The sequence below is a fragment of the Falco biarmicus genome, chromosome 3 (genome assembly GCF_023638135.1).
Source record: "Falco biarmicus isolate bFalBia1 chromosome 3, bFalBia1.pri, whole genome shotgun sequence".
NCBI classification, from domain to species: domain Eukaryota; kingdom Metazoa; phylum Chordata; class Aves; order Falconiformes; family Falconidae; genus Falco; species Falco biarmicus.
Window position 1 is genome coordinate 50,978,067 of NC_079290.1, and position 26,271 is coordinate 51,004,337.

The window sequence follows — 26,271 nt, forward strand, 5'->3', positions numbered from 1 at the left end:
ACATTAGCAGAAGTAGGACAAGTTGCAGTATGATGATCAGCAGTTAAAGAGGGGTAGTGAAAAAGGTGGGAGAAGAGACAATGGATTCAGTATCAGGTTGGATGAAGCTCTGAGTAACCTGGTCACATAGTGAGCAGGAGGTTGAGCTAGAGACCTCCTGAATTATCTTGTGATCATAAAGAAACGGACAAGTGGAGTCTCAATTAGCTCACTGATGCAGCATTTGGTAAGTTGGGAGACTAGATAATTAGGGATGGGGGAAAAACTGTGCAGGCTTACTTAAGCTTTAATCTCCATTTTTGTCTCTTGAGTGTTACAAAGAGAAGGGAAGAGACTTGATCCTGATTTTTAAGTTGTTACCACAAGGCTATGCTCTGAGGATCCAAAGTAGAGTGAGGAGAAGGAAAAGCAGTGCAAGATGTGCTTGTAGAACGGCTCTTCCTTGTAGTGCAGATGGGTTGTGGTTAGATAGATAAAAGGACATTCATAATACTCGTGGAATGTTTTGGGTTGGTTTTTTTTTTTCAACTGCAAGACTTAAGATAATTGTTAATCCCTCATATTTTTGTGCAGAGGATTTCCAGCTACTAAGTCAGTGTGTCTTCTGGATGTTGTCATGTGGCTCTTAGTGCAGTGTGGACGACCTCAGACAGAGTGTCGACATAAAGCCATGGAGCTCTTCTATGAATTTGTACCTCTGTTACCAGGTATTTTAAGTTACCATGCGCTATTTTCTTTGCTGCTTTCTACATACTGTGCATGCCTTCTCTCTGTTTTCTGTGCAAAGTATTAATCAAAGGAAAAATTATTTTTGAGGTAAATGTTCACTCAGTGCTGTTGAACAGGAACTGAGTAATTGCTCATATTGGAAGTCAAATACTCTGAGAATCTCAGGGTTTGTGGGCATAGAAGAGGGTTTTATTGCAAACTTCCAGCTAGCCAGGAAGGAAAACTTTCAGCCCCAGAACTGCTGTTGTATCCAGCTATGAATACTGCTGGCTGGAAGGTAGTGGGAGTGTCTCACAAATTGGCCTTTTCCTTGTTGGGTAATTTAAGTAGTATGACAAAGGCTAGACCAGAACCAGTAGCTCCTCCACTAGAAGATCCAGTTTAAAACACAAAGTTTGGCTGTGTCCGTCCATTGCCTTTAATACCTTGCTAGTTTGAAAGGTGTTTTTCCTAGAGAATTTATATTCTTCTTTTGTTTCTATCAGGAAACAAGTCTCCATCTTCTTGGCTGGCTGATGTTCTAAAAAATAAAGATGTTTCTTTCCTCATTAACAAATTTGAAGGAGGTGGCAGCGATGGCAAAAGCCCATCTGGTATCCTTTATCAGCCAACTCTCCGTGGTATGCAGGAACCCTTCAGTTTACAAATTGTCATGCGGTGGATGGATATGTTCTTGGCAGCACTGGACTGCTACAATACATTCTTTGAGCTGCGAATGATCAAACCTCATGAAATCCTGGGTGAGTGATTAACTGATGAATTATGTTCATACATGCCTGTTATGCAAAGCCCATCCAAGATGAGTTCCTTACTTGGACTTTAAACCTTTTTCTTAAATGTAGAATTGATAAATTTTTCAAACTCTTCCAAAGGTTTCAGTGATAGTTTTGCAATGGGATGTTGTTTTGATAAAGAAATACTTTGTTAATAGTGTATTTTAAAATGTATCCTTTTAGTCCTGGAAATACACCTTTACATTCCTGTCTGTCATCCACCACTTACCTGCAACTCTTTTACTCTATCTCATCTTCAAAAATTACACTGTACAGACAATGTATTTCTGCTGAGGAGAGTGATAGTTTTTGTTTGGGGTTTTTCTTTTTTGCAACTGAAGAAGTCACCTTTTGACTTCAAACCTTATACATGTTACCTTTCTTCTGTGCCTGATGCTTCAGCTGCATCAGGTCCACAAGCCTTGTATTTGAATTTTGATCAGGTGCATAGTAATACCTTGTGTAGCCATTGGATGTCTCAATTTCTTTTAATTCTTCATGCGGGTCTAAATAAAATGCTTTTTATTACTGATAGTACAGTTGCATAGTTACTTCATATAAGAAGTCTTGTACAAGTTCCAGGTAATGTCTGTCAGTGTCATCTCTGTCTTGGTTTAAAACAATACTGTAAGATCATTGTTGGATGCAGTTAGCATAGGGCGTAATTATTCAAAACTAGGATTTTAAAATTTTCTTATATGAGCCTAAGTCATCATCATCATTAATAAGTGCTTGTAATGATCAAGTAAGTAGAAAGCTGCCCTTCACTGCACAGAATGTTAATATTTGGAACTGGCATAGGACTTTTAGGAAAACACTGATGTGACATGGTGGCTTTCTGATTGTTATCTCGGTTAGACTGTGTTCTTCCAAACAGAAAATAATATATTTAAAAGTTGAGAGCTGCCTTATCCTTTCAACTTAGTATGATTCTTCTTAGGTGTAAATGAAAGATCCTCGTTCTTGGAAGCTATGCAGTTCTTCCTTGAAACAATTGCTTTGCATGATATCTACGCAGCAGAGCAGTGCTTTGGTTGCAGTTCAAAAGGCAGCATGTTCAGCCCACAAGAGAGGGACATGTATAATTACAGCAAGTGTACCGTTATAGTCCGAATCATGGAGTTTGTCACCATGATCCTGGAAACGTGCCAGCAGGATTTCTGGAAGGTAGGCACTGAAATCTGTAACAGATAAAAGGTACAGATTTTACACTTACAGATTTGTGTTTTCATTGTGAGGTTAGTTCACTGTAGAACATCATCTTTAGTGATGTTTTAATTTAAGTTGATGACTAAGCATCGCAAACTGTTAGTCTTCACATGTAAATGAAAAGAATTGTATTGCACAGTTGAATTTTAGTGTGTGATCTAGTTTTGGTCAGAGGAATTATTTCTTGTATAATCCAGTTGTACATTGATTGTGAGATTCCTGTATGTTGACTGTGTTGTTTTGTGTGGAGGGCTTGTAGTGAGTATTTCCTATATGATTCCTGATGGCCTTAAATGTGTAGAGGTGATAGCTGCTTGAAAGATTATGGCAATTCTTTCTTGAATTCAGTATAGATATTCAGGTATCTCCATTTGCTTAGCTTTGATGCAAGATAAACTATTTAACTATATAAAGTGTAGTACTTATGAGTCTCTTAAGAAATTTGCAGTGCCAACTTTAGTTCTCAGACTGTAATTTTCTCCTGTTCTCAGTAAGTCTCTAATAGCGTGCACAGAGGTGCACATCTGTATTTCAAGGTAGTTACAGGTGTATAAGACTGAAGCAGGCCTGTGTGGACTTAAAAGATCTTATGTGCAGTTTGAGGTTGCGTATGTCCTATGTATATTTTTATAGATACTTAATTTCTTTGTATTAGCACGATTGATTGACAGTCATGACATTTCATAGAGAAGGAGAATGTTACGTAGTGAAGAATAATTAGTGTTCCATGTTTGGTTTCATTTTAGATAGAAGGGCTAATGATAAGTTATAAAGAATAAAATAGAGATATCTAAATTTAATTTTTTAATAAAGCTTTTATTTAATATTTTATTCTTTCTAGCTACTTGAGAAGGAACTGCTTAATGCAAGCCTTGTAGAGCTTGTGGTGATGACAGTATGTGATCCATCACATGTAGGCTTTAACACAGCTGATGCGCAAGTCATGAAAAATCTCCCAGATATCTCAGTAAGACTCATGAAAGCTTTGATGAAATCTCCCTTTAAGGAATCTTTGAAACTGTGCATAAAAAGAACAATCACACCACAGAGGTAAGGGCTTTCTGGTAAGCATGAATCCAGAACAAATGCCAGTCACCATGAAAAATGGGAAGAAAATAATGTTGTGTATGGTTGCACATGTTGCTCCCCACCAATGTGATGTTATTGCTTCTCTTTTCTCATTAGCCTTGAGGACCTTTGTTCTGTTGATCTGTTTAATTCAGACGCACGTTTTGATCGAGTTAGGTTTACTGCTGTCCTTTCTGCCTGCAAGCAACTCCAGAAATCTGGCCTGCTTCATTCTGTTCTTCACAATCAGGTAATTGTTTATCCAGAAGATAGTGGTGAATATTTATATACAATAAAGGGCTTTTCCTGTGTAAAAGGCCAGTATGAAATCAGAACAGATCAGATGAAGTTGTGTAAAATCAACAGTGAAGAGCTGATGTTGAGAGGGATCAGAAATAAATGCTTTATGTTTATTCCACAAACATGAGTAGCACAGTCTTGAGATTTGAGCATTCTTCATAATTATGTCTGTCTTTCCAATTTCCAGGGCCTGGAAGCAACCAGAATCTACCTAAAACTTCCTTTTAGTGAGCTTCACAAGACTGAAAGCTCAAAAAATAAGTTTTTACTATCCTATAAAGGGAGGCATTTTTCAACAATCTTTAAACAGAGAACATGCAAAGTGATGAGGGAAAGGGAAACTACAAAAGGAATACCTTCTGGCTGATCAGAAGCAATATAGTGGGTATGAGTTGCAGGACAACAGAACAGAGAGCAGTTGGGGGGTGGGGATCTAGGTTATATTATTCAAATTCTTTCTACTAAGTTTCTGATTGTAGTAAATCTCTATTTTACTTTGGGCAATTGAAGGAAAGCAGGCTATGCAACAGCCACAAGGACTGAGAGAATTTGCCTACTGGTGAACAAAGCTATATTTAAGAAGTAACAAAATATTTCATTTCTGTGGCGTTTGGCATCCATCTTCTATGTCTAAACAAAAACTAGAGCTGTGATTGTAGGATGGTGATATTCAAGGAGCCGCATGGTTTACCTTTTGCGGTCCACCTGTTTTGACCAAACGGTTCCTTTTATTGCTGTAATAATGGTGTTACCTGAAAAAAAAAATTTGAGAGATGATCAGAACCTTTTGAAGATTTTCAAATTACTATTCGTTTTCTGAACTTTGTATACAACAGGGTTGTCTCCTTAAAAATCTGGTTCCTCAGTTGGAAAGGTGTCTTGGCATGGTATATTTGCATAGCTTTATATGAAAATGACCTGGAGTTAAAGTGTTTTCATTAGCTATCCAGGTGGATTGGAAGGGTCTTTATGTTATTTTTTTCAGCTTATATTAATTGTCACTTGTTTGTTTGTTTATTTCCATAGGATAAAGAGTCTCATTTCTCAGTTGGCTCTAAGCTTCTCTCAGTTGTTTATAAAGGCATTGCACCTAGGGTTGAAAGGATATCTGTTCCATCGTTAGACATCAGCAGTAAGCAATTAGCTGATGGACTCCTGCAGCTAGCCTTTGCTATTGATGACCAGGTAGGATATGGTTCTCCAGTTTTAATACTCAATCATTTAATACGCATCAGCAATAGTCTTCTACCCATATTTTGGGTAGAAGGGGCTGATGTTTCATTCGTATTCCTGCAGAGGAGCTGTAGTGATTCTCTGGCTTGAGTGACAACTGTAGATAATAAGCATTTCACTGTTCCGTTTGTGCTTTATTTTTGTGCTTTCTGGTAACATAAAACACTTTGGGATGGGACTTCAAAAAATTCATGTTGTTTTCTAAGAAATGAAGGAAATTGAATGTGCTTGAAATAATTTTGTGTCTATACCTTAATTTTCACAGTGTGAGGAGCTAGTAAGTCTGCTGTTGAACACAGTAGTGTTATCTGTGCCACTATTGGGAGCATCCCAGGAGAACCTGATCAGTTTCTCTCATGGACAGTATTTCTACAGTCTGTTCTCAGAAACCATCAATCAACAGCTGCTGAAAAACCTGGATGTCATCATAGTCCCACTTATGGAATCATCTGTCAGCAATCCCCAAATGGTATTGGATGACTTTTTTTAAAAGGACAAAGTCAAATGGAAATGTTAGAAGTAACGATTTTGTTGTTGTTATTGTAGGTGGATGTAGTATGTAGTGGGGGAAAAGTGTGCTTGGTTGCACTTTGGGGACAGCATTGCATTGATAAATACTTTTTTTTAAATTTTATTTTATTTTTCATGGCCTACTGGTGCTACCTTCATGGTCTCTGGCAACCTGACATAACTTTTGTTATCTGTCATCTCATGTTAAACTGAACGGGAAGTGCTTACCTCTGAAATCTATGAATTTCAGACTTCTTTTGCATAGTACTTCAGATCAAGTGTGCCCTTTCAAAGCAAGTCTGGTTGTTCCCATTTACTGTGCATTGATTTTCATTGCAGAGTGGTTTCAGAGCATGTGGACTGGATTTTTTTTGAGGTAAAAGTAAACTGGAAAATGAACTCCAACCACTAATGGGTGTTTAGTTCACAGGACTAGAGCAGAGCTACATCAAAGTATTAAAAAGAATTGCATACACATATGCACACACAACCTTCCATGTGAAATAAATACAGGGTAGTTGTCATGGGGTCAGTCTCAACACCACTTGTTTTGCTTAACAGATTTTCTCCTGTTGGTCCACACTACTTACTAATGTAGAGCTCACTGTCAGTTCCACAGAAGAAATGTGTGATAACTGAGAAGACTTCTTTCGGTGCTCCTGACAAACAGGAGGGTCAGAAAGACAGATCAAAAGTCCACTTCCCCTTTTGTTTAAAAAGATGTTCAGGAAAAGTGATCATCCTTTTAAAAATATTTGGACCTTCTTTAATCCAAGATGTTATGCTTAAAGGTGTTGCTTCTAAGTAACATTTTTATAACTGGAAGCATAATTTTTTGTGATTCCAGAAATTAATTTAATTGTAGAAGGATGTATACTTCTTTCAAACAGCTGGTTCTTGTGATGACTTTGTAGTGTTTCCCATACAGAGGATGCCACAATAGATATACTTTTAAAAAAGTGTCTCTGATAAATGATAGGCTACTAATTTACACTGGCTACATCTGGCAATAGTGTTAAAAGTTTTCACTTCATGAATTTAATTAAGGTAAATAGGAAAATCAGTCATACTTGCGGACCGTTTCCTATTGTCGGCAGTTCTTTGCCTGACTTTTTTTTCGAACAATACATTATGGATGACATTTGATAAGATATCTCTTCTGTAGTTTTATGCATTTGTGATGTACAGGAAGAAAAAATGTTTATTTTACTGTACCCATCCATATCTGGTGAAATCACAAGGTTGATAACATTAATCCAGTTTGTTAGGTGGTTGCCAACTATTCAAAAGGAGAATGCAGAATTCAGGTTTGGAAGTCAGTGACCATTGGTTTTTGAAGAAAGGAGACTGAAGCATACTTAATTCATATCTAGTATGCTGTGGTTTATTTTTGTTTTTGAAATGCATGCAGATAAGTTAGCTTATGTGCTATTTCTCCTGTTTCTCAGCTTTACACTAAAATTTTCAAGTGTTCTGGATTGTCATTTATTTCTCCATATTCACACAAAAGGTATGGGAAGGAATTGCTGTGTTGTACTCTGAATGAAACAGGTAAATTGGGTGGAAGTCTCTTTTTTTTTTGAAAAGTGTGTGCTTTTAATTTCTGCAGAAAGATTTCCTCTCTATCTTTTTGAGATTTAAATCTAGCATTGCTATGTGATGCTTTTTTATGAAGAGATACTATCCTACTTTCATTTGGAATGCAAGAATCTACCTGTTGCTTTTTCTTCCAGGTTGGTAGCATTTTGAATGGCATGTTAGATCAGAGTTTTAGGGATCGTGCTGTACGTAAGCAGCAAGGGATGAAACTGGTCACAGCTGTACTAAGAAACTGGGAGAAACTTGACAGCTGGTGGGCCAAAGATTCGGCTCCCGAGAGCAAGATGGCAGTCTTGACTCTGCTGGCAAAAGTTCTGCAGGTATGCATTGCTTCATAAAATCCAGGTAACTCTTCTAATTCTGTAGGACTTTTATCTTGTTTTAAATGCTATTTCATTCTAATGTTTGATGTTTCAGGGCGGGAGGGGGGGAGAAGAAATTTGGAGAATATCAGAATCTGATTTTGTTTTTATTTGCAAAGTACAAAAAATATTTGGATGGGCAGAAATTACTAGATTTTGCTCTTTTCTTCCCCCCGCACTCCCCCCTCCTTTGTTTTGTTTTTTGGGTATTTTTTTTTTAACTTTTGTCATGTTTTAGCTGCCTCCTCTCTGTTTAGAGAATTGCTACAAGTGCAGACAGTAAACCTTGAAACAGAGCAGCCTTTGATAACATTCTTTTATGTAGGCATCCAGAAAGTCATAATTGAGGAGTTCTACCCATATCAACATACTGCAGAAATATTTTTATTTTATAGACCTTTAATTTCTCTTGCATTGGGGTTTTGGTCTTTTTTCTTTCTCCATTTTGAAAACATGATATATCTCCTTTATCCTATTGGGATTTTTTAGGAACTTGTAAAAGTACCTGTACACAAATACACACAAAGATCACTTATTGAGAGGTTGGGGTTTTTTTATAAATAATTATTTTAAACTTGAATTGTTTTAAAGGTATGTGTTAGGACACAGAATGGGAGCTGTATTGCTGTATTAGCTGGCAGTGAAGTGACTAGTAGGAAATCTGGCTTTGAGAGGGAGCTTAATTTTTTTTTTTTTTTTTTAAACTGAAAAATATTCAACATTATGATTTTGCTTGTACTGTGTAGGAGCTTTTAGAATTCTTTTTGATAGTCTTTTTAAAACCAAAATCACTGTATGTGCTTTCTGTTAATTCAGTGAGGTTTTGGAAATAAACAATTCTATAACTTACGGGTTTTTTTAATTGTTCATTAATACAATGATCTCTTTATACTTTGAAAAAAAAATTCTTAATGTTTTTATTTCTTCTGTCATTCCAGATTGACTCTTCAGTTTCTTTCAATACCAATCATGAAGCATTTACAGCTGTTTTTAATACCTATATTAGTCTACTTACTGATCAGAATTTAGGCTTAAATCTTAAGGTAAATTGTTCACTTCAGTGGCTTCCCTGCTGTCCCCAGATTAGAATGTTAGTTGTTCATGAAATTCTGTTATTTGGATTAAATTTTACATTAATATGCACATAACATGGACCACTTCTGGTTTTTAATCTCCTGTTCAACATCCTAAAAATTGTAAATCATCCTTTTTTGTTCTTCAGACAGAAGGCAGTGCCACAGATGTCATGTTTTGGTTTTAGGTGTTCTTTTTCTTCCTGACCAGATGAAAGGCAAAAAAAATTACTGTCAGTTGCAAATTGTTTAGAATTCTAAAGTGTTCATTTGAGAAATGACAGCTAATCAGGCTTTTAGCAAGGAGTGGCATTTCCTACGGATCAAATTGCAAACATGGGCCATGAGTTTAATGTCCATGTCTGCAAGTACACGACCGGTATTAATGGATTAACTGCTGTGTGTGGCTTGGCCAGGAGCAAGAGATAATGTACTGCATACTAAAACTGGAAGATGCTGGAGCATAACGTTTGAATAGAAGATTAAAAATTTTGTACTTATGAAACAGCTTTGCACAGTTGCTGCTCTGCCAGCCTCTCTTTTGCTAGACAGTGCTTTGTACTTTCCTGTGCATTCAAAATAAATAAAGTTTAGGATCTTACTTTAGCTGCCACACATTACATTAAATCATCGACTTGTGTGAGAATGGATGCTTGCTTAGAAGAGCAATGAGGTCTTATTCATAGCCATGTCAGCCATGAGATATTAATTAGCTTTTAACTTTCATTCAGCAGTGACCAAAGGTGTTTTCTGAACTAGCACCTGAAAGATGAGCTGCTACATAACTTACCTTTATCAGTGCACTGAGCTATTGAATCAGTAAGCACAGCCACTGCTGCTATTTTGTGGTCCTATTCAGCTTGCTTCATATTTAAGAGAGTAATCAGGTGTTTTTTAGTGTGAAACTGCATTATTATTTTTTTTTTCCTCCAGGGCCAAGCAGTGATAATACTCCCGTTCTTCACTAATTTGACTGGAGAAAAACTTGATGACCTTAAGAATGCTCTTGATCAACTCGTAGCTTTCAATTTTCCCATGAGGTCTGATGAGTTTCCCAAAGGAACCTTGAGACACAGTAACTATGTAGACTGCACTAAGAAGGTCAGTGTTTTTAAAAAACATGTAAATAGAAGCCTAAGTGAACTATGTCTATAAACAGTGTTTCACAAGGTCTGGAATTAAAGAGAGACCCCGAGTTCACATGAGGAAATCACCTTTTCTGTTTGTGAGTTATGTCTTTATCCAGAAGTTTAATGCAGAGATACACATTTGAACACATGCATCTGCTTCTGATCAGTATTGAAAAATAGTTACATAATTAGATTTATTTGATCCCATGTGGCTCCTTAGTTATGCATTACTTCTTTTTCAGTTTTTAGATGCATTAGAATTGTCTCAGAGTCCAGTGTTGTTGCAGTTGATGACAGAACTTCTTTGTAGGGACCACAGACATTTCATGGAGGGCTTATTTCAATCCAGCTTCAAAAGAATTGCCAGAAGGTGAGTTTAGTCTATTGGATTTTGTACCTGTTCTCATTAAATAATTTGCTTCCTTTATTATGTTGTCCTTGTAATAATGATGATTTACATTATAAAGTTTTACATCATGGTTTTAATTCAGATTTCGGTTTTGTCTTCACATTTCTAAAATGTTTCTGAGGTATGAACAAGTGGCACCAATTTCCAGATAACACTTCCAATGCCTGGGCAAATTTTGTAAATTCTTCTGTAAATTAGCTTGTTCTGGCAGATTTCAGTTGAAGATAGTAATTGTTTGTGATATCTATATTTGCTATACCTGTATAACCATATGATCACTTAAGTTGATAGCACTTAAACTGACAGTGAATTACTTTGTTCAACCTCTTTGAAAATAGAACAGCATGTTTATATATTTGAATATTTCAAGGGTAGTAAATCATAGGTGCAGACGTGCTCTTGTCCACAGGAGTCTTCAGTCTCTTCCAAACCAAACAGTCCAATTCATGATGGGCTATTAAGTAGTAACTGTTCTGGAGCATGTAGTTCCCTGGACAAAGTCATTTACCTTATGCCCAAATCCTTTTTTTGAAATTCTAACTTCTATAAAATTATTTAGAATATTAGTTCGTGTACTAGTGGAACACTTGATAAGCCACAGAAAGACCTAATAACTGTGAAGTCTCCTTTTGTTCCTTCCTCTTTGCCTCCATCCTTCATGTGTACCACATAAATGTTATTTTTTTGGTTTTGATTGGTCAGTGAAAAGGAACTGAGAAAGCTAATGATTGCTTTTGGATTAAACTAACAAAGATACACAAACAAGTTTACCATCTGTTGCAGAGTAAGAAACTGAGATTTTCTTTGGAGACCTCCACAGTAAGTGGCAGTTCAACCGGATCTTGCATGTTGTGTAGGATGATAGCCCAAGAGGGTATGGATACAGACAATAAAAATTTTAAATGTCACAGGGGTCTGAGACATCATTGGAGTCTGGTAAAACAGTTTTCATCTTCAGATTTCTGGGTTTTTTAGGAGCACCACTGACAAACAAGTGATACTGTTGGACACTGTTCACAAAATGTTCCGGAGTGAAGAACTTAGTTCAAATACTACTCGTCAAGCATTTCTGGATCGCTCCCTTCTCACTCTTTTGTGGCACTGCAGCTTGGATGCACTGAGAGAATTCTTTGGCAAGATTATAGTACAGGCTATGGATACACTTAATTCCAGGTTTATAAAGGTATGAATTACTTTTGTTTGTTTGTTTGTTTGTTTTAGGGTTGGGGAAGGCCTAATAAAATTGGTGTTGGTATATACATTTTGCTTAACTCTGAGGGAAACACTAATTGAAACCATTTGCTTTCCAGTTTCTGTATCTTGGAGCAGAAGTTTGTGCCAATTATATAGCTTATTACTGGGAAACTTTTCTTTATTCCCCAGCACTTCTTTTGAAGTTAACATATGTTTGCGTATCTACTGTGTATAAAGATGGGAGCTGGAATGTTACCTATACATATATATATATAAAGGGATCTGAAGTTTTGTCAAAAGCAATCCCCCATTCTAACTTTGAAATATGAAAGCTGTATAAAATTGTAGCCTGTTACTGCGTTGTAGGGGAGAGATAATCAGCCTTCCTAATGAAAGCTTTTAAATTTGGGTGCCTTACCTTTATAGAAAGAAATAAATCTTCTAATCATTGCAAAGATCCCTCAGCAAGGGATTAGGAGGACAGATCTTCCTTTCTCTATTTATAGGCTATCCTCCAATTTAGAGTATAGTTACATGCAATGATTTTGTTGTCAGAGAAGGTCTTTGCTCTTGCCGTAGTTCTTTATTCCCATGGTTTTGTTGATGCAGCTGTTTAAAGGCAGCAGGACGAACAAGATGCTGAAATGATCCAAGTGTAGTGATAGTTATTTGAAATAAAATGCTAAAATGAAGACTTACATAGAGTCACCCCCACCATGTTTCTGCTGCTGAAATGTTGGCACCAAAGTGAGGTGCATGAAGAAACTCATGAATGATACCCGGCATGGTGACAGGTAGAGGTGTCATGAGTCTGAGCCATTACTTCGTGTTTTGCTTATTTTACTCCAATATCACTATAATGATTTAGGCCAATTGTAGTTAAGACAGCTCACCTAATAAAGAGCGGGTCAACATTGTTTTAATAACTGCATTACACAGGAACTCAGTATCTGTTAGTCTTTTATTATTTCTCTGGTTTAGAAGATAGAAGTAAGCTGAAGGTTGTTTATTAGAAACTAGAGTAACTGTGGAGCTACTTAGGAAAGGCAGGATCCAGGAAATCTTTCTGAGATGTTGCTTTTTTGTTTCCAGTTCAATGAATATACTTTTGATACACAAGTTACCAAGAAAATGGGGTATTACAAGCTGCTAGAAGTGATGTATGCACGACTTTCGAAAGAGGAAGTTTACTCCAAGGACTCTAAAATTAACCAAGCTTACTGTGGCTCCATAAGCGTAGAAGGAAATGAACTTACCAAGACACTAATAAAGTAAGACTATTATTTGTTTTACTCCTTTTTAACTTCTAATTAGGTTTTGGGCAAATACACTTTTTAAGTATGCTATCTAAAGCAGAAGATTAATTTGTTCAAGGATAAATGTAATCTGAATGTAGCTTTTGGTTTTAAATAAAAAAGGAATTTGCACAATATTGAATTTGCATTGACAGGATGATTTCTAGCATAGACTACAATCCTATGTCAGAATAACTTTTGCCTCCAGTTTTTGCCTCTTTTTTTTCCTGTTTCTTAAGCTTGTGCTTTTATTTTTGCTTTTCAGTATGGTTCTTGGCGTTTAACTTGTGTTTTTATGATTTTGATTTCAGTATACTTACACTTTTATGCAGGGGTCCTCAAACTACGGCCCGCGGGCTGGATACGGGCCCCCAGGGTCCTCAATCCGGCCCCTGGTATTTACAGACCCCCCTGCCCCCCCCCCCCCCCCCCCCCCCCGCCCTCGCCGGGGGTTGGGGGGGGAAACCAAGCAGCCGCAGGTGACTGCCTGCCACTTCATCCGTGCGCCAGCCCCCTGGTTAAAAAGTTTGAGGACCCCTGCTTTTATGTAAAGTATGGTTCTGTGTTGTAAGGTAGGTATCTTATGTGATTGATGAGATGATGGGGTGGATTTTCATTTATATTTCATTATACAGCAGCACACCCAGTAGGTATAATTTGGTTTAATCACCACTGCAGAGAGGAACAGAAGATTAATACTGAATACATAGGCTAATTAATGTAATTTAATTTATTTAATATTCTGAAAAAATATAAGATGCCTGAAATGCTCTTTTTTTTTCTTTTTTTTTTTTTTTACAATACTGTTATGTCCTGTGAAGACTTTTAAAGAATTTCTTGGCTATGATTTGCAGAAGATCTGTAAATCTTTTTTTTGCAGATCTTTTACTATGGGCAAAAGACTTAAAAAAATTGCATCTAAACTGGTTTTCTCTGGCTAATCTATAGCATAGCTTAGCATATATGTCCATTCATATTTTCTTATTTTCTTGGAAAGTACCATGAGAGAGATTTATGCATGCATTGAAACATATCTCTGTCTTATCTGAAAATGGCCTGTCATTGTATTTTTGACATTAAGGAATGGTGTGTAAATGGTTGGGGAAGCTGGCTTTGTCATTGCAGAATGGTTCCATTTCAGCACAGTGTGCCTGCAGAGAACTTGAAGAAGTCTGAAATGGTTTAATCTGATACTGCTCTAAAAAGTAAAGATTTCTGGAAATTCTGTTGATTCACTGGTCTCTGACTGGGGCCTTTCCTGTGCTGCTTAAAAAAGAAAAGAATATTCTGATGGTGTTTTCTTGGCTGTTTGTATTTTAAGGTCGTGCTATGATGCATTTACAGAAAACATGGCAGGAGAGAGTCAGCTGTTGGAGAAGAGGAGACAGTATCACTGTGCAGCATATAATTGTGCTATTGCTGTTATCAGTTGTGTCTTCACGGAAAGTAAATTTTATCAAGGCTTTCTTTTTACAGAAAAATCGGAAAAGGTGAGGTGTTGTTGCTTTTAGAAAGCTTTCAGAGCATGAGACACAAAGTGATTTTACCTGATTGCAATAAATCAAAGAATCAAGCCTGAATGACATGCAATTATATTAACAAAAAACCCAATGAGACAGTAGGTGTCACACATAGCTAACTTTCTTGCATCCTTCATGCAATTTGAGTTGCTGATGAAGGTTTTACTGTCTCTTTGGGAATGGGTGAAGTAATGATACATTTACCCTGTTTTCCTTCCACTCTCAATCAATTTTCTAAAATAGGAGAAAAAAAATCTACCTATTATTTAAGTTCTCCAGTGCTTATACTTCAATATAAGTTCTCCAGAATATACTTCAATAAGGGATACATACTTTACCAAGCCCGTTGTCTGTACTGTGAATTCCTGAGTAGCTGAATAGCAATTTTTTTCTTGAAAGTATTGATCTAGAAAATATGGCATGTTTTCTCTTCTATATTGTACGTCGATCTGTTGTTTTTTAGAAGAAATAAAATGAGTTCAGAGCAATTGTTATTGTGTGCTTAATTTTGCAGAACTTGCTGATTTTTGAGAATCTGATAGACCTGAACCGTCAGTATACATTTCCTGTAGAAATTGAGGTGAGTGGAATTTCTGGACTTCAGTGTTCCTAAGTGAAAAATGAATATGACTTGGACAGCGGAGTCACTGTAGACCGGGTCAGTTCTCACATACAGAGAAAGAGGATTCTGTGATGAATAAAAACTGGAGTACTCTTAATGTTTTAAAATACATTTTTGTAAGGGAAATCCAGACTTGAAATCTAGAACATACCTGCAGTGCACATAACTTTAATACACTTTTTTAGCACACTTTACTCTGGTAATAAACAGCTGTAAGAGCAAGTAATTTAGCTGCTGTTCTGTAGCATTTATTATAATAATTTACGACATAGGATTTCTCTTTATATTAAACAGTTTTGATGATGATTTGGCAATTCTGTAAATAAATAATTGTAAATAAACTGTAAATATAAGATTTGATTAATTTTTAAACTTCTCTTTCTTGCTGTTCAGGTGCCTTTGGAAAGGAAGAAGCGATACATTGCTATTAGAAAGGAGGCCAGGGATGCAGGGAACAGCAGTCAGGGTATGCAAGTAATTTATGACTGAAAAAAACCCAACTTCTTACCTTCCATACAGTGTTCATTGATGTGTTGCTAATTGGCTTCTGCAGTAGCAGAACAAATAAAAACGTTCAGTGTACTTCATCTAACAAACAATTCCCACCCCACTCAAGTTTAAGTTGCCAGTAAAGGCTTGTTTCTTGTAATTACCTTGATTAATGGTCTATTCTTTCTCCTATTTAGATGAACCCAAGTATTTGGCTTCTGCCTCATACATGATGGATAGCAGTTTGAGTGAGGAAATGAGTCAGTTTGATTTTTCTACTGGAGTCCAAGGTTTCTCTCATAGCTCCCAAGAAGTTACAGCTAGCAGTGCTCTTTTCAGGAGAAAGGTAATTTAGTGCTGTGAAGAAGAAAAGTTTTATATTTTCTAGCAATTGCATATGTTTATTGGGGTTGAGAAAGAGAAATTTCTGGTCTCCTGTATTTGTTCTACTTGATTGAGAATAGGCTCCTCCAGAAGATGAGAGGACTTCAGCTGTGTTCTGTTGAGTGTTTTTCTTCTTCCCTCTCTCTACTGTCTACAGCTGGAGAAAATCAGTGCCCTACCTTGGGTTTCTAAAGATGAGTAATGTGAGGGAAGTACAACCTGAGTTGTAAAAAGGTGGCTTGTAACTTTGTGTGCACTCAGGAGTATCCTGTGGTGGTTGTGTTTTGCTGTTAGGCCCCTAGTTTCCTCGTTTCCCTCTTCTTTTAGTCTTTGAAGGCACTTGACCAAGCTGGCTGTATCAAATCGTGGAATAAGTCATCAAACACTTTATGCCACTCTGTTGTGGCACCTTGTATTTTAACTGTTGCTCTTGGAAGAACAGCATTTAGTATCTTCCAAGACTTAAAATTGTGTTCCTTCTGCAATCAAGAGGTGTCTTATCAAAAGTAGTACTGATAGTATAGGTATTTGTTATGAAACAACAAAAAAAGCTTGTTAAAGTGTTAAAGACACCAAAGATAAAATCTGTCGTAATAACTTAACATTGGTAAAGATACACTGTTTCCATGTTTTGGAGCAAGGAGGTGTTATAGCTGCAGTGAAGTTAATCAGAAACGTACTTTCTATCTGCTTGGTGTAGTAATGTTGTAATTTCTAACTATAAACAATTTCCTGATGCACTCTGTGTAGCTGTGGTCACTAGTTGGTGTGAAACAACATAAAAATAGGTCTTTCCCCCTGTGGAAGGTGTTAATGCATTCTTTCAACTATGAAATGAAATAATTTCTGTAAAGTTCAGCTAATCCTTCCTGCTTCCAACAGCTGCCACATCTGGCGCGGCAGGTAGTGAAGTTGGCACAGTCAGAGTGAGATCTGTTGGCACAGAAAATAAAAGATGTATACAGCTGGTACATATATTTGGGAGGTGTCTGAACAACGTGTCTGATGTATTCCCTGTTGCACATACTAAGCATATAGTAAAATCTGTAAACACAGATAAGATCAGAATGACTCGTGACATTGTCATGATTTAAAAGAAAATACAGTGTTGTTATTAATCATAGTAACACTTTTTTTCAGGAGCCCACAGAATACATGGTTTTAAATGATGAGGTGGAACTGGAAATGGACGAATTCAACCAACATGAATGTATGACTTCTATGACCACTCTGATTAAACATATGCAGAGGAACCAGATCACACCCAAAGTGGAGGAGGCCAGTATTAACCAAAACATTGGCATTTTTTCACTAATTATACCACAAAAAGGGAGTCATGATTGAATCCCTTCATTTATTAATTTTCTTGGCTATATTATAATGAGACCTGTGTGGCTCAAGCTTAGGGCTTTTTGGCTTGGTAAGCCTGTTTGATCCAAAAAGTGAGTTGATTTTTGCTCATCTCTTTTAAATTTCAGGGGACAGTTCCAGTAGATCTTCCTCTTTGGATGAAATTTCTGCATGGCAAATTAGGAAACCCATCAGTACCCCTAAATATTCGCCTCTTCATAGCAAAACTTATTGTTAATACTGAGGATGTGAGTAAGTTTTTTGGTTATCTTTTTTCTGTGTATGTTAACAGGTTATATTATAATATCAGCTATGTAACTCTTGCAGGGTAAAATACTCCATCAACTGAGGCTTTTGGGGCATTCAGATTGAGTAGTTTGTCATGATAAAAGGGAGCGCATTCATGGCCCAAAATTCCAGATAGTGCCAGTATTTTGAATGTAATATTATTACCTCTTCTCCCAAACTCTACTTCTGTAAGTAGAGGGTGTCCACAATGTGAGTCTTCTGTAAACTATAAGTAATTGATTCATTGATACAGGGTAAGAGGCATGGTTGATTATATTTGCCTTTTGGGAGGAGCAAATGTAATGTTTTTTTCGAATGGTCACAGATAACTTATGGAAAACCTTTGATTTAAATCAAGTTCTAGTTGCAGAAAGATACCTAAGATAGCATAATGGATCTTTGCCTGAGAAGAAACGTTTTCTAACTCTCATCCTTCAGTCAAGTGTTTTCATCCTATTTTATGCAGTGATTTTAGAGTATAATGTTTCTGTCCAAAATACTCCAAATACAAACCCGCTGAATACCAGAATTAATTGAAGAAACTTTACACCCGCTTAATGCTACCTTCTTAGTAAAGCTGTCTGAAATGGAAGGGTAGAAGGGTGGCATACTCTTCCAAATCCTTTAGGGACAGATTTTCTGCATGAGAGCCATATTATGTGGGCCCTAGTGAAATAGTTAACTTTATGTGAATACTTGGTTAAAAGTTTCTAAGTAGAAGTGAGGAATGTAGTTATGGATACTTTTTATTTTAAAGTTATTTTAAGATTGTTGTGGTTGTTGCTTCAGAGGTTAAGAAAGTGATAAGAGATTGATTTAGAAGTCTTACCTGTAATTATTATTGAAGAACAGGTTATTGAATAGTTGGGATAATTTGTGCTTGATCACTGATTCTGCTGTTTTTCATAGGTTTTCCGACCTTATGCAAAGCAGTGGCTTGGTCCATTGCTGCAGCTTGTTGTTTCTGGAAATAATGGAGGTGAAGGGATTCATTACATGGTAGTGGAAACAGTAGTTACTATACTTTCCTGGACCACGGTAGCCACTCCCAAAGTAAGAAAATGTGAAATGCATTTGTTTTATTATTGTGAGTATTTGGTAAGGAATGAGTGAGTTTGTTACTATGCACTTAAAATAGTTTTCTACATCAGTCCACTCTTTTTTTTTTTTTTTTTTTTTTTTTTTAGGTATTAACTTCAAAAATAGCTTATTTACTTGCTTGCTTTCATAAAACAGTGTATATCTTCACATTGGAGTCACTGTTTATTTTTGTTCCTATTGATTGTAGGGGAGTATTAAGGATGAGATTTTAGCTAACAGATTGCTTGAATTCTTGATGAAGAATGCCTTTCACCAAAAAAGAGCTGTGTTCAGACACAATCTGGAAATCATAAAGACAGTTATAGAGTGTTGGAAGAACTGTCTCTCTATACCTTACAGGTAAGCATTTGGACAATTGCTTTCTTTTATCAATATTTCAGGAATATAAGTGAACGTTGTCAAAGGAGATGAAAAGGCAAATTCAGCTGCGATAGTAAACTTTTTGTCCCTTTTGTAAACCCTTCTGTCTGAAGTAGAACTTCAGAACTGAACTCTCTCAAAAACCTAAATTTGTGAAACAAGGAGACAGAAAAAACATGCAGAAGATTGAAACAGCAAAAGCAGCAGTAATTTCTGCAAAGATGTACATTTTATTTGAAATTTTGGGTATTATCACTGAATATTGGTGCACTCTTGCTAAGACTTCTGCGATCTGCTATGCTCCTGAACTTGTTGCAGAGAACTTGTGTAGGCTTACAATGTCTTTTGTTGTTGTTTGGTTTGGTTTGTTCTTTGATGCTAAATACCTTCTGAATATATGCTGTCTATTGGTTTTGGTGGGAGTATATATGCATGTATACATACTTTCTGCTGGTTTTGGTGGAGTTGTATGTATGTATATACACAGAGAGTAAGTGATTTATGGTATGTATATTTTGGGGTTTTCATGTTTATCATCACTTTTATGCTTTTCTCCAACAGTTTAATATTTGAAAAGTTTTCTGGTGGAGACCCTGATACAAAGGACAATTCAGTGGGAATTCAGCTGCTGGGGATTGTTCTTGCTAACAATTTACCTCCTTTTGACCCAAAGTGTGAAATAGATCGTGTCAGGTGAGAAATGCGCTTTTTGATGAATTATTTTGATAAAAGCTTAAGAGAGCAAGTCTAAGTTGTCAGCATGAAGTATGGGGGCTGGATTGTTTATCCTGTCATCCCTTTGCTATTGTCTGTTAGGTGGTCTGCATTTGGCAGCTAGAAAAGCATTACATACTTATTTTGGAAAATATCTAGAAGGATGTAAGCTTTTTTACAGCGGGCCCCACAGTTGAAGTTTCATGGGAATTATCAGAGTCAGGAATTGCCAAAGCAGGGATTTGAGACACTGCAGGTGGAAAAATCCATGTTTTGCTGTATTCAGCTCTTCTAAAAGCAGTCACTGTTCCCCTAGGTAGCTCAGGTGAGTTTTTTGTTTCAGTTTAAAACTGGATGCTGGAGTAGTGGCTTACAGCAGATCTACCTTTTGTGTTAGGTATTTTCAGGCTTTGACCAGCAACATGGGCTTATTAAAGTATAAAGAAGTTTATGCAGCAGCAGCAGAAGTGTTGGGACTTGCTCTTCAATATATTTCTGAGAGAGAAAATGTAAGTGAACTGTATTGTGTGTTTGACCATTCCTGTCTTAATTCTTTGTACATCTTTTATACAACTACTCAATTCATCTCCAAAAATGAATGTATTTGAAACCCAACAGTCTTTGTCCAACAGATCGAGTTAAAGGTTTACACTGTTGACTCAAGAGGAAAAGAATTTGAGGGCAAGCTAAGTGCAGAGTTTTTGCCCTGCTCTTATGGGGCTGACAGCGAATGGTCCCTTTCTGAGGCTTTGTTCAGCTTTTGCCAGCCAGCAACACTGGCATGGTACACTTAAAGTTGGGTTTGTTGGGGTTTTTTTTAAGAAAAAAAAAAAAATTGCGAGCTGGGAGGTTTGGGACTACCTTCTGAATATCTGTATCTGAGAATGTTTAATAATTTGCAAGTTTTGATGTAAAAGTTAAAGGTATTGTATTTAATTCTGAATCCGGTTAATTTCTAGTTAGTGGATAAGGTGTATGCAAAACTGTTATTCACCAAGTCCTACAGTACTAGAACTAGGGGGCAGTGCTTGAAAATCACAGAAATCAATTTGAGACAGGTGCTAGAAGTACTTCTTTACAGAACAGTTAGTGAACTTCTGGGATGTGTTGCCAGAAGAGGTTCTAGGGGTAAGTAGCAACAACAGCTTCAAGGAGAAATTAGGCGAATTCATGCACCAAAAAGATAATCCATGAACAGGTTCTAACAGCGATAAACAATGTACATTCTAAGATCCCTAATGTAATGATGAATGCATGTTGGGTTGTATGAGAGAAGAGGAAGACAAAATGCAGCCAGGCTCATGCTCCCCCTAAATATCATTCTGCAGCTGCCATTGGAGACAAACACACCAAGGTGTTGGCTAGGTGGATTGGTAGTCTGACCTTGTAGGTTATTCTTACTTCTCTCCCTACTATTCTTAATACTTTTCCCCACTCAATTGCATTCTGGTTGTTCTTTCAGTTTGTAGAGTACATTTCGTAAATTGAATTCCTGCAGTCTTTCAGTCTTCCAAATTCTACTATAAGCAGTACTTAGAATAAATGAGCAAAGATGGTGCAAATATTTTATCTATAAAAGGCTTATTTCCTTTACATAAAATAAAAGTTACTGATTATTTTCCACCTTTTCACTAAAAATGTCTTATTTTTTTACATTTGTTAATTGGAAATTTGCCATACTGAATGAGAAGCTACTTGTTATTTATTTAAGCATACTAAGAAACTTGTATTTCAAAATTAAGGCATTGGTTCCAAACCGATCAGAGGGAGCTCACAAATGTATTGTTTATGCAGTCAATCGTGTTTCAGCCAGGCACAGCTGAATAGCAGCCATGAAGCACTGTAAATGTCAAGATGAGGCAGGTGGGTCTTACCTAGTGAAATGCACTAGATTCAAACAGTACAGCAGCAGAACCATGTGTCATTGAGGTCATTATGAGTTTTGTGGCTATCTTTATCTTACTTTCTCCTTTTCAGGTACTTGAAGATCCGGTTTATGACTGTGTCATAAGACAATTAAAACATCATCAGAACACCCAACAGGATAAGTTTATTCAATGCTTGAATAAAGTTGTTAAGAATTTTCCACCTCTTGCTGACAGGTATGTCAAGATTTACATGGTAAGTTCATTGTAGATCTAGAGGAATAATAGAAAATAACTTGGGTTTTTTTGTGGGCTTCTGGTTATGTTAAGGTTTATGAACGCAGTATTCTTTTTGATACCCAAACTTCATGGTGTGATGAAAACCTACTGTCTGGAAGTAATAATGTGCCGGGCGGAAGAAGTACCTGATCTCCACTTGCAATTAAAGGGCAAAGACTTTATCCAGATCATGAAGCATAGGTGAGTGGTTATGTAATTACAAATGTGGATGCACAGTCTAAATTTCTTGATAACTTTTTCTGTGCTGGCCGCAATATTTTTACATTCAGAAGCATTTATAATTCAGGTTCACTTTTTGGTCACTGCTTTCATAATTTTAGCTAATGGAATCTGGGAGTTAAGTATTGATATGGTTAGCTCACTGTGAAAAACAAACAAAAAAGCCCCTTAACAGCAGTAAGCTGTAACACCACTGGGATGTGAATTTCTGTAGTATGTATTACTTTAGTTATATTCTTAGATTGAACTCAAAAGTATTTCCCTAAAGCCCTTTATACAAAAGCAAATATTATTGCTGAAACCTGAACTGATCTTCTGGTTCTGCATGTAGCAGTGAAAAGCAATGTAACTATTCTTTTTTTCCCCCTCTCTCTTCAGGGATGATGAAAGGCAAAGGGTTTGTTTGGATATAGTGTACAAGATGCTGCCTAAACTAAAACCACTAGAACTTAAAGAACTTCTTCCTGGGGTGACAGGGTTCATCTCTCTCCCTTCTGTTGTATGTCGGCAGCGCATGTATGATATTCTGATGTGGATTTATGATAATTACAGGTGTGTATTCACTGCAGGTGTTGTCTTTCAGTGGTTTGTCACAGGCAGAGTGAAAGTGCTTGTAACAGCATCTTCCAACTTCTTGTCCCTCAGTGTGGGATTTTTCCACTTCTCAGAAGAATAGATCTTCTGGTTTGCCTAAGTAACTTTGCCGTTTGGTGGCAATTTTATCACTTCCACTAAGGGACAAAGACTTAGACCTGAACTTTAGTTCAGAACTGGGGTGTTGCATCACCACCGCATGATGGCATAAGAGGTCTTAGCTCTGATGCGCCCACTTTTTTTCTTGTTGCTGGAATTTGTAACTAACAGGAATTGTACATTTAAGAAGTTTGCTTGTAGGTAGCAGGTATATTAAGGCACTTTGGCATGATCTGGAGCCCTTCAAAATGCTTCAATCAGTAAAAAGATGGGGTTTGTGTTTGACCCCTTAGAGTAGGGAACAGGCCTATATTCAGTTTGATGAGTTGCTGTCGAATTGTCTTAACATAGTTGGGTGCTATTAAGAGTTTTTTTCCCAAGATGACTTAACTATTTGAATGATTATTGAGAGGAAAAAGTAAAGTCAATTTCTAGTCCAGTGTCACTTGAGAGAAACTTAATTCTCTGTCTTTTTTTCTCAGTTTTAACCTTGAAAGCTCAGAGTTACTTTTGTGTAGCCTTCATAATAACTACCTGATATGTATTACTTAGCTTTCTGATTTTTTTTTCTGAGTTGTGGAAACAGCAGACATTTTTGGCAATGAAGACATCATATTATCAAAAAAATGCAGTGTTGTCATGCCAAGTTGAGATTTTTATGAGAAGGGCATGTCCTTCCTTTTCTCCCACTGTCCTCATCCTCTTATTTTACTATGGGTTGTTTGAGAGAAGTTATTGAGAGACATTTTTCTCCTACTGTCAGTGATCCAGAAAGCCAAGCAGATGGTGATTCTCAGGAAATACTCAAACTGGCAAAAGAAATGCTGCTTCAAGGATTAATTGATGAGAATGCTGAACTGCAGTGAGTAAATGGTGTTGTGATGACTGAAGTAACAAATCCCTAAATTACTCTTCCCTTATTTATAGCAGAAGAGTTGATCCTTGGAGGGTTTTTTTACTATTTTAATGCAAAAGAGAAACAGTGAGATAACATTATTCCCTTTTCTTCCAATAAGTTAATTTATAAAATTGTGTCCCATAGTTTTACAGCAAATTTAAGTGAAGCACAGAGCTTTTGAACAAACTTCCAAGCCATGGAGAAATTATTTCAGTATATTAAAGTTAATTCTGCATTAATGTTCTAGAGTTTTTGAACAAGAAAGCCCTCACTATACACAAACACACAGAAGTAGATGATTAAATGTTTGAGGTTGGTTGTTGTTTTTTAGTTTTTTGGTGAAGCAAAAGATTTCTGCTTATTTACCCATAGCACTTCTCAAGAGGAAAACAGCTCAACAGAAATAAATTTTTTAGAGTTAACCTTTAATATCAGTTGAATGGCAACAAGCATGGTAGGTGAATGAGGAATGGGTTATAATTCAATGGAAGATCCATGGCATGAAAGGGTTAGTTGAAGGTTTTATAATCTTATTGTGTTTTTATTTTTTTAAACTTTACTCTTTTGATAGTGTTGTGTTTTCTGTTTGCAGATAAAGAATAACTTTATTTCTTGCCTTTACAGATTAATTGTTAGGAATTTTTGGAGTGATGAGACAAGGTTACCCACAAATACTCTTGATCGCATGCTGTCCTTATTAAATTCTTTCTATTCCACCAAGATTGAAACACAGTACTTGAGTCTCATTACAAATTTTCTGCTTGAAATGACTAGCAAGAGCCCGGATTATTCCAGAAAAATATTTGAGCATCCACTGTCTGAATGCAAATTTCAGGTGAATTGTAATATGTTATCCTGTGTGCAACCATGTAACAAATTCTATTCCTTCATGTAGTTACCACTTGGACAAGAATGGCATAGTGAAGGAGGTTTTTGAAAGTGTGTTTTGTGCTCCATAGTGAACAGCTGTTATGGGTTATGCACAGTATCAGAAGTTTGACGATTTTGGGGGGGCAATAATTTTGTTTTCTTTTCAAAAACTGAAAGATTTAATTAAACTAGTTATATGTACGAAGTATACCTGATGTGTAGAGTACTGAAATACCTAAAAAAGAGAAGCACCATAAGCTGAAGAAAAGTTGTGAAGAAACAGGAATACTGGTGCAAGAGCTGTAGATCAGTCCTCAGCTGACCAGTCCAAATTAGTGAGCTTTTTTGCTGAGCTGTGGGGAACTTCTGTGTGTTTGATTTTGGGGTTTTTTTGTAGTCAAGTTCTGCCCCTGTACCTGGAATGATGCTTTAAGTTCTGTATTTTAATTTCTGCTATCGTGTCTCAAGGAAGGAAGACAAAAAGCCTCCATTCTTACTGTTCTTACTAGAATCTTTTTGTGTTCATAGGACTTTGTAATTGATTCCAGCTGGCGTTATCGAAGTACCGTGCTCACACCTATGTTTGTGGGGACTCAAGTTTCTCAGAGTATCCACAGGAATTTATCACAAGAAAGATCCCTTTCTGCTTCTGGGCCAGTTGGTGGTCGAGTGAGGGCTACCCAACAGCAATATGAATTTACACCTACACAGCATGTCAGTAAGTCCAGACCAGTGTCTACTGAAATTTTTTTGTTTGCAATAGGAATGATTTCATTACTGGTGCATATGAATTTTTAACGTAAAAGTGTAAATGCATTTAATATTTTGCTTTCAAGGGCTTTTTTTTGTGTTATGAAGAAAAAACATTGTCTCTTATGAAGAAAAAATATTTATTAGTCTCCTATGTATTTAGGTTCTGTCTAATGTAAAAGAAGTTTGTTTCTTACCTAACAACTTGAAATCTGTTCTGCCCATAAACACTGGGAATTATATGGGGGGGGGGGGGGGAAATTACCTGCTTCATAGATGTTTTCATTTATTTGTGGAGATGTTACAGCTTTTTTGGAATTTTTTTTTTTACAGGTGGTAGAAGTTCTTTTAATTGGCTAACTGGAAGTAGCGTTGACACATTGGCAGAGTATACAGTTCCTTCATCCTCTGAATCCTTGTCTTCATCCATGCTGTTGGTTAACAAACGGAGTGAAAAATTTAAACAAGCCACCTTTAAACCAGTGGGGCGAGATTTTGGGAAAAAAAGGTTGAGTTTGCCAGGAGATGAGGTGGACAGCAAAACTAAAGGTCTGTAAGCCTTATGATGCCATTTGTATATAAATATTATGTTTTTATAGACCATTTTTGTCAGTTATTTGGCTGGCAGTCCATTGTCTTTTAGACATTCTAATTGAGGTTCAACTTCAGAGATTTTGTTTCCAGGAGTGTGTGGTGATATGGAACTTGTGGCAAAAAACTAGAATTCTGCTAGGAATTGCAAAACTATATGTTGCTAGATGAAAGAACTGACTGGATAAGAAACCAGCTGGTGTGATCTTTACATTCCTACCTCTCCCTAAGACAATCATAGCATGAATTTCAGACAGTTCTGTCCCTTCTGTTTTAAATTTAACTGCTTATCTCTTTAAACATATTTTTTCCAAACCATTTCAGCTGTGCTGACACAATCTACAACATATTGCATTCTGTCATTAGAATTACC

At 36.6% G+C, this 26,271-nt stretch overlaps 1 protein-coding gene across 2 annotated transcripts in view; it reads left to right on the forward strand.

Annotated features, from left to right (window-relative positions):
* The window catches only part of PRKDC (protein kinase, DNA-activated, catalytic subunit), an 81,561-nt gene that overhangs the window by 24,008 nt on the left and 31,282 nt on the right, over nucleotides 1-26,271 (forward strand). For both annotated transcript variants that reach the window (XM_056330861.1, XM_056330862.1), the window contains exons 30-59: nucleotides 574-707; nucleotides 1,215-1,469; nucleotides 2,443-2,669; nucleotides 3,553-3,761; nucleotides 3,897-4,029; nucleotides 5,106-5,264; nucleotides 5,578-5,781; nucleotides 7,556-7,741; nucleotides 8,722-8,826; nucleotides 9,790-9,957; nucleotides 10,229-10,356; nucleotides 11,371-11,578; nucleotides 12,682-12,860; nucleotides 14,206-14,374; nucleotides 14,919-14,984; nucleotides 15,420-15,492; nucleotides 15,713-15,861; nucleotides 17,040-17,177; nucleotides 17,378-17,497; nucleotides 18,447-18,590; nucleotides 18,826-18,977; nucleotides 19,560-19,691; nucleotides 20,110-20,221; nucleotides 21,690-21,814; nucleotides 21,908-22,057; nucleotides 22,475-22,648; nucleotides 23,553-23,651; nucleotides 24,312-24,522; nucleotides 25,086-25,275; nucleotides 25,641-25,856. In XM_056330861.1, coding sequence (XP_056186836.1) covers nucleotides 574-707; nucleotides 1,215-1,469; nucleotides 2,443-2,669; nucleotides 3,553-3,761; nucleotides 3,897-4,029; nucleotides 5,106-5,264; nucleotides 5,578-5,781; nucleotides 7,556-7,741; nucleotides 8,722-8,826; nucleotides 9,790-9,957; nucleotides 10,229-10,356; nucleotides 11,371-11,578; nucleotides 12,682-12,860; nucleotides 14,206-14,374; nucleotides 14,919-14,984; nucleotides 15,420-15,492; nucleotides 15,713-15,861; nucleotides 17,040-17,177; nucleotides 17,378-17,497; nucleotides 18,447-18,590; nucleotides 18,826-18,977; nucleotides 19,560-19,691; nucleotides 20,110-20,221; nucleotides 21,690-21,814; nucleotides 21,908-22,057; nucleotides 22,475-22,648; nucleotides 23,553-23,651; nucleotides 24,312-24,522; nucleotides 25,086-25,275; nucleotides 25,641-25,856 — 4,715 coding nt within the window. The remainder of the gene's footprint in view (nucleotides 1-573; nucleotides 708-1,214; nucleotides 1,470-2,442; nucleotides 2,670-3,552; nucleotides 3,762-3,896; nucleotides 4,030-5,105; nucleotides 5,265-5,577; nucleotides 5,782-7,555; nucleotides 7,742-8,721; nucleotides 8,827-9,789; nucleotides 9,958-10,228; nucleotides 10,357-11,370; nucleotides 11,579-12,681; nucleotides 12,861-14,205; nucleotides 14,375-14,918; nucleotides 14,985-15,419; nucleotides 15,493-15,712; nucleotides 15,862-17,039; nucleotides 17,178-17,377; nucleotides 17,498-18,446; nucleotides 18,591-18,825; nucleotides 18,978-19,559; nucleotides 19,692-20,109; nucleotides 20,222-21,689; nucleotides 21,815-21,907; nucleotides 22,058-22,474; nucleotides 22,649-23,552; nucleotides 23,652-24,311; nucleotides 24,523-25,085; nucleotides 25,276-25,640; nucleotides 25,857-26,271) is intronic.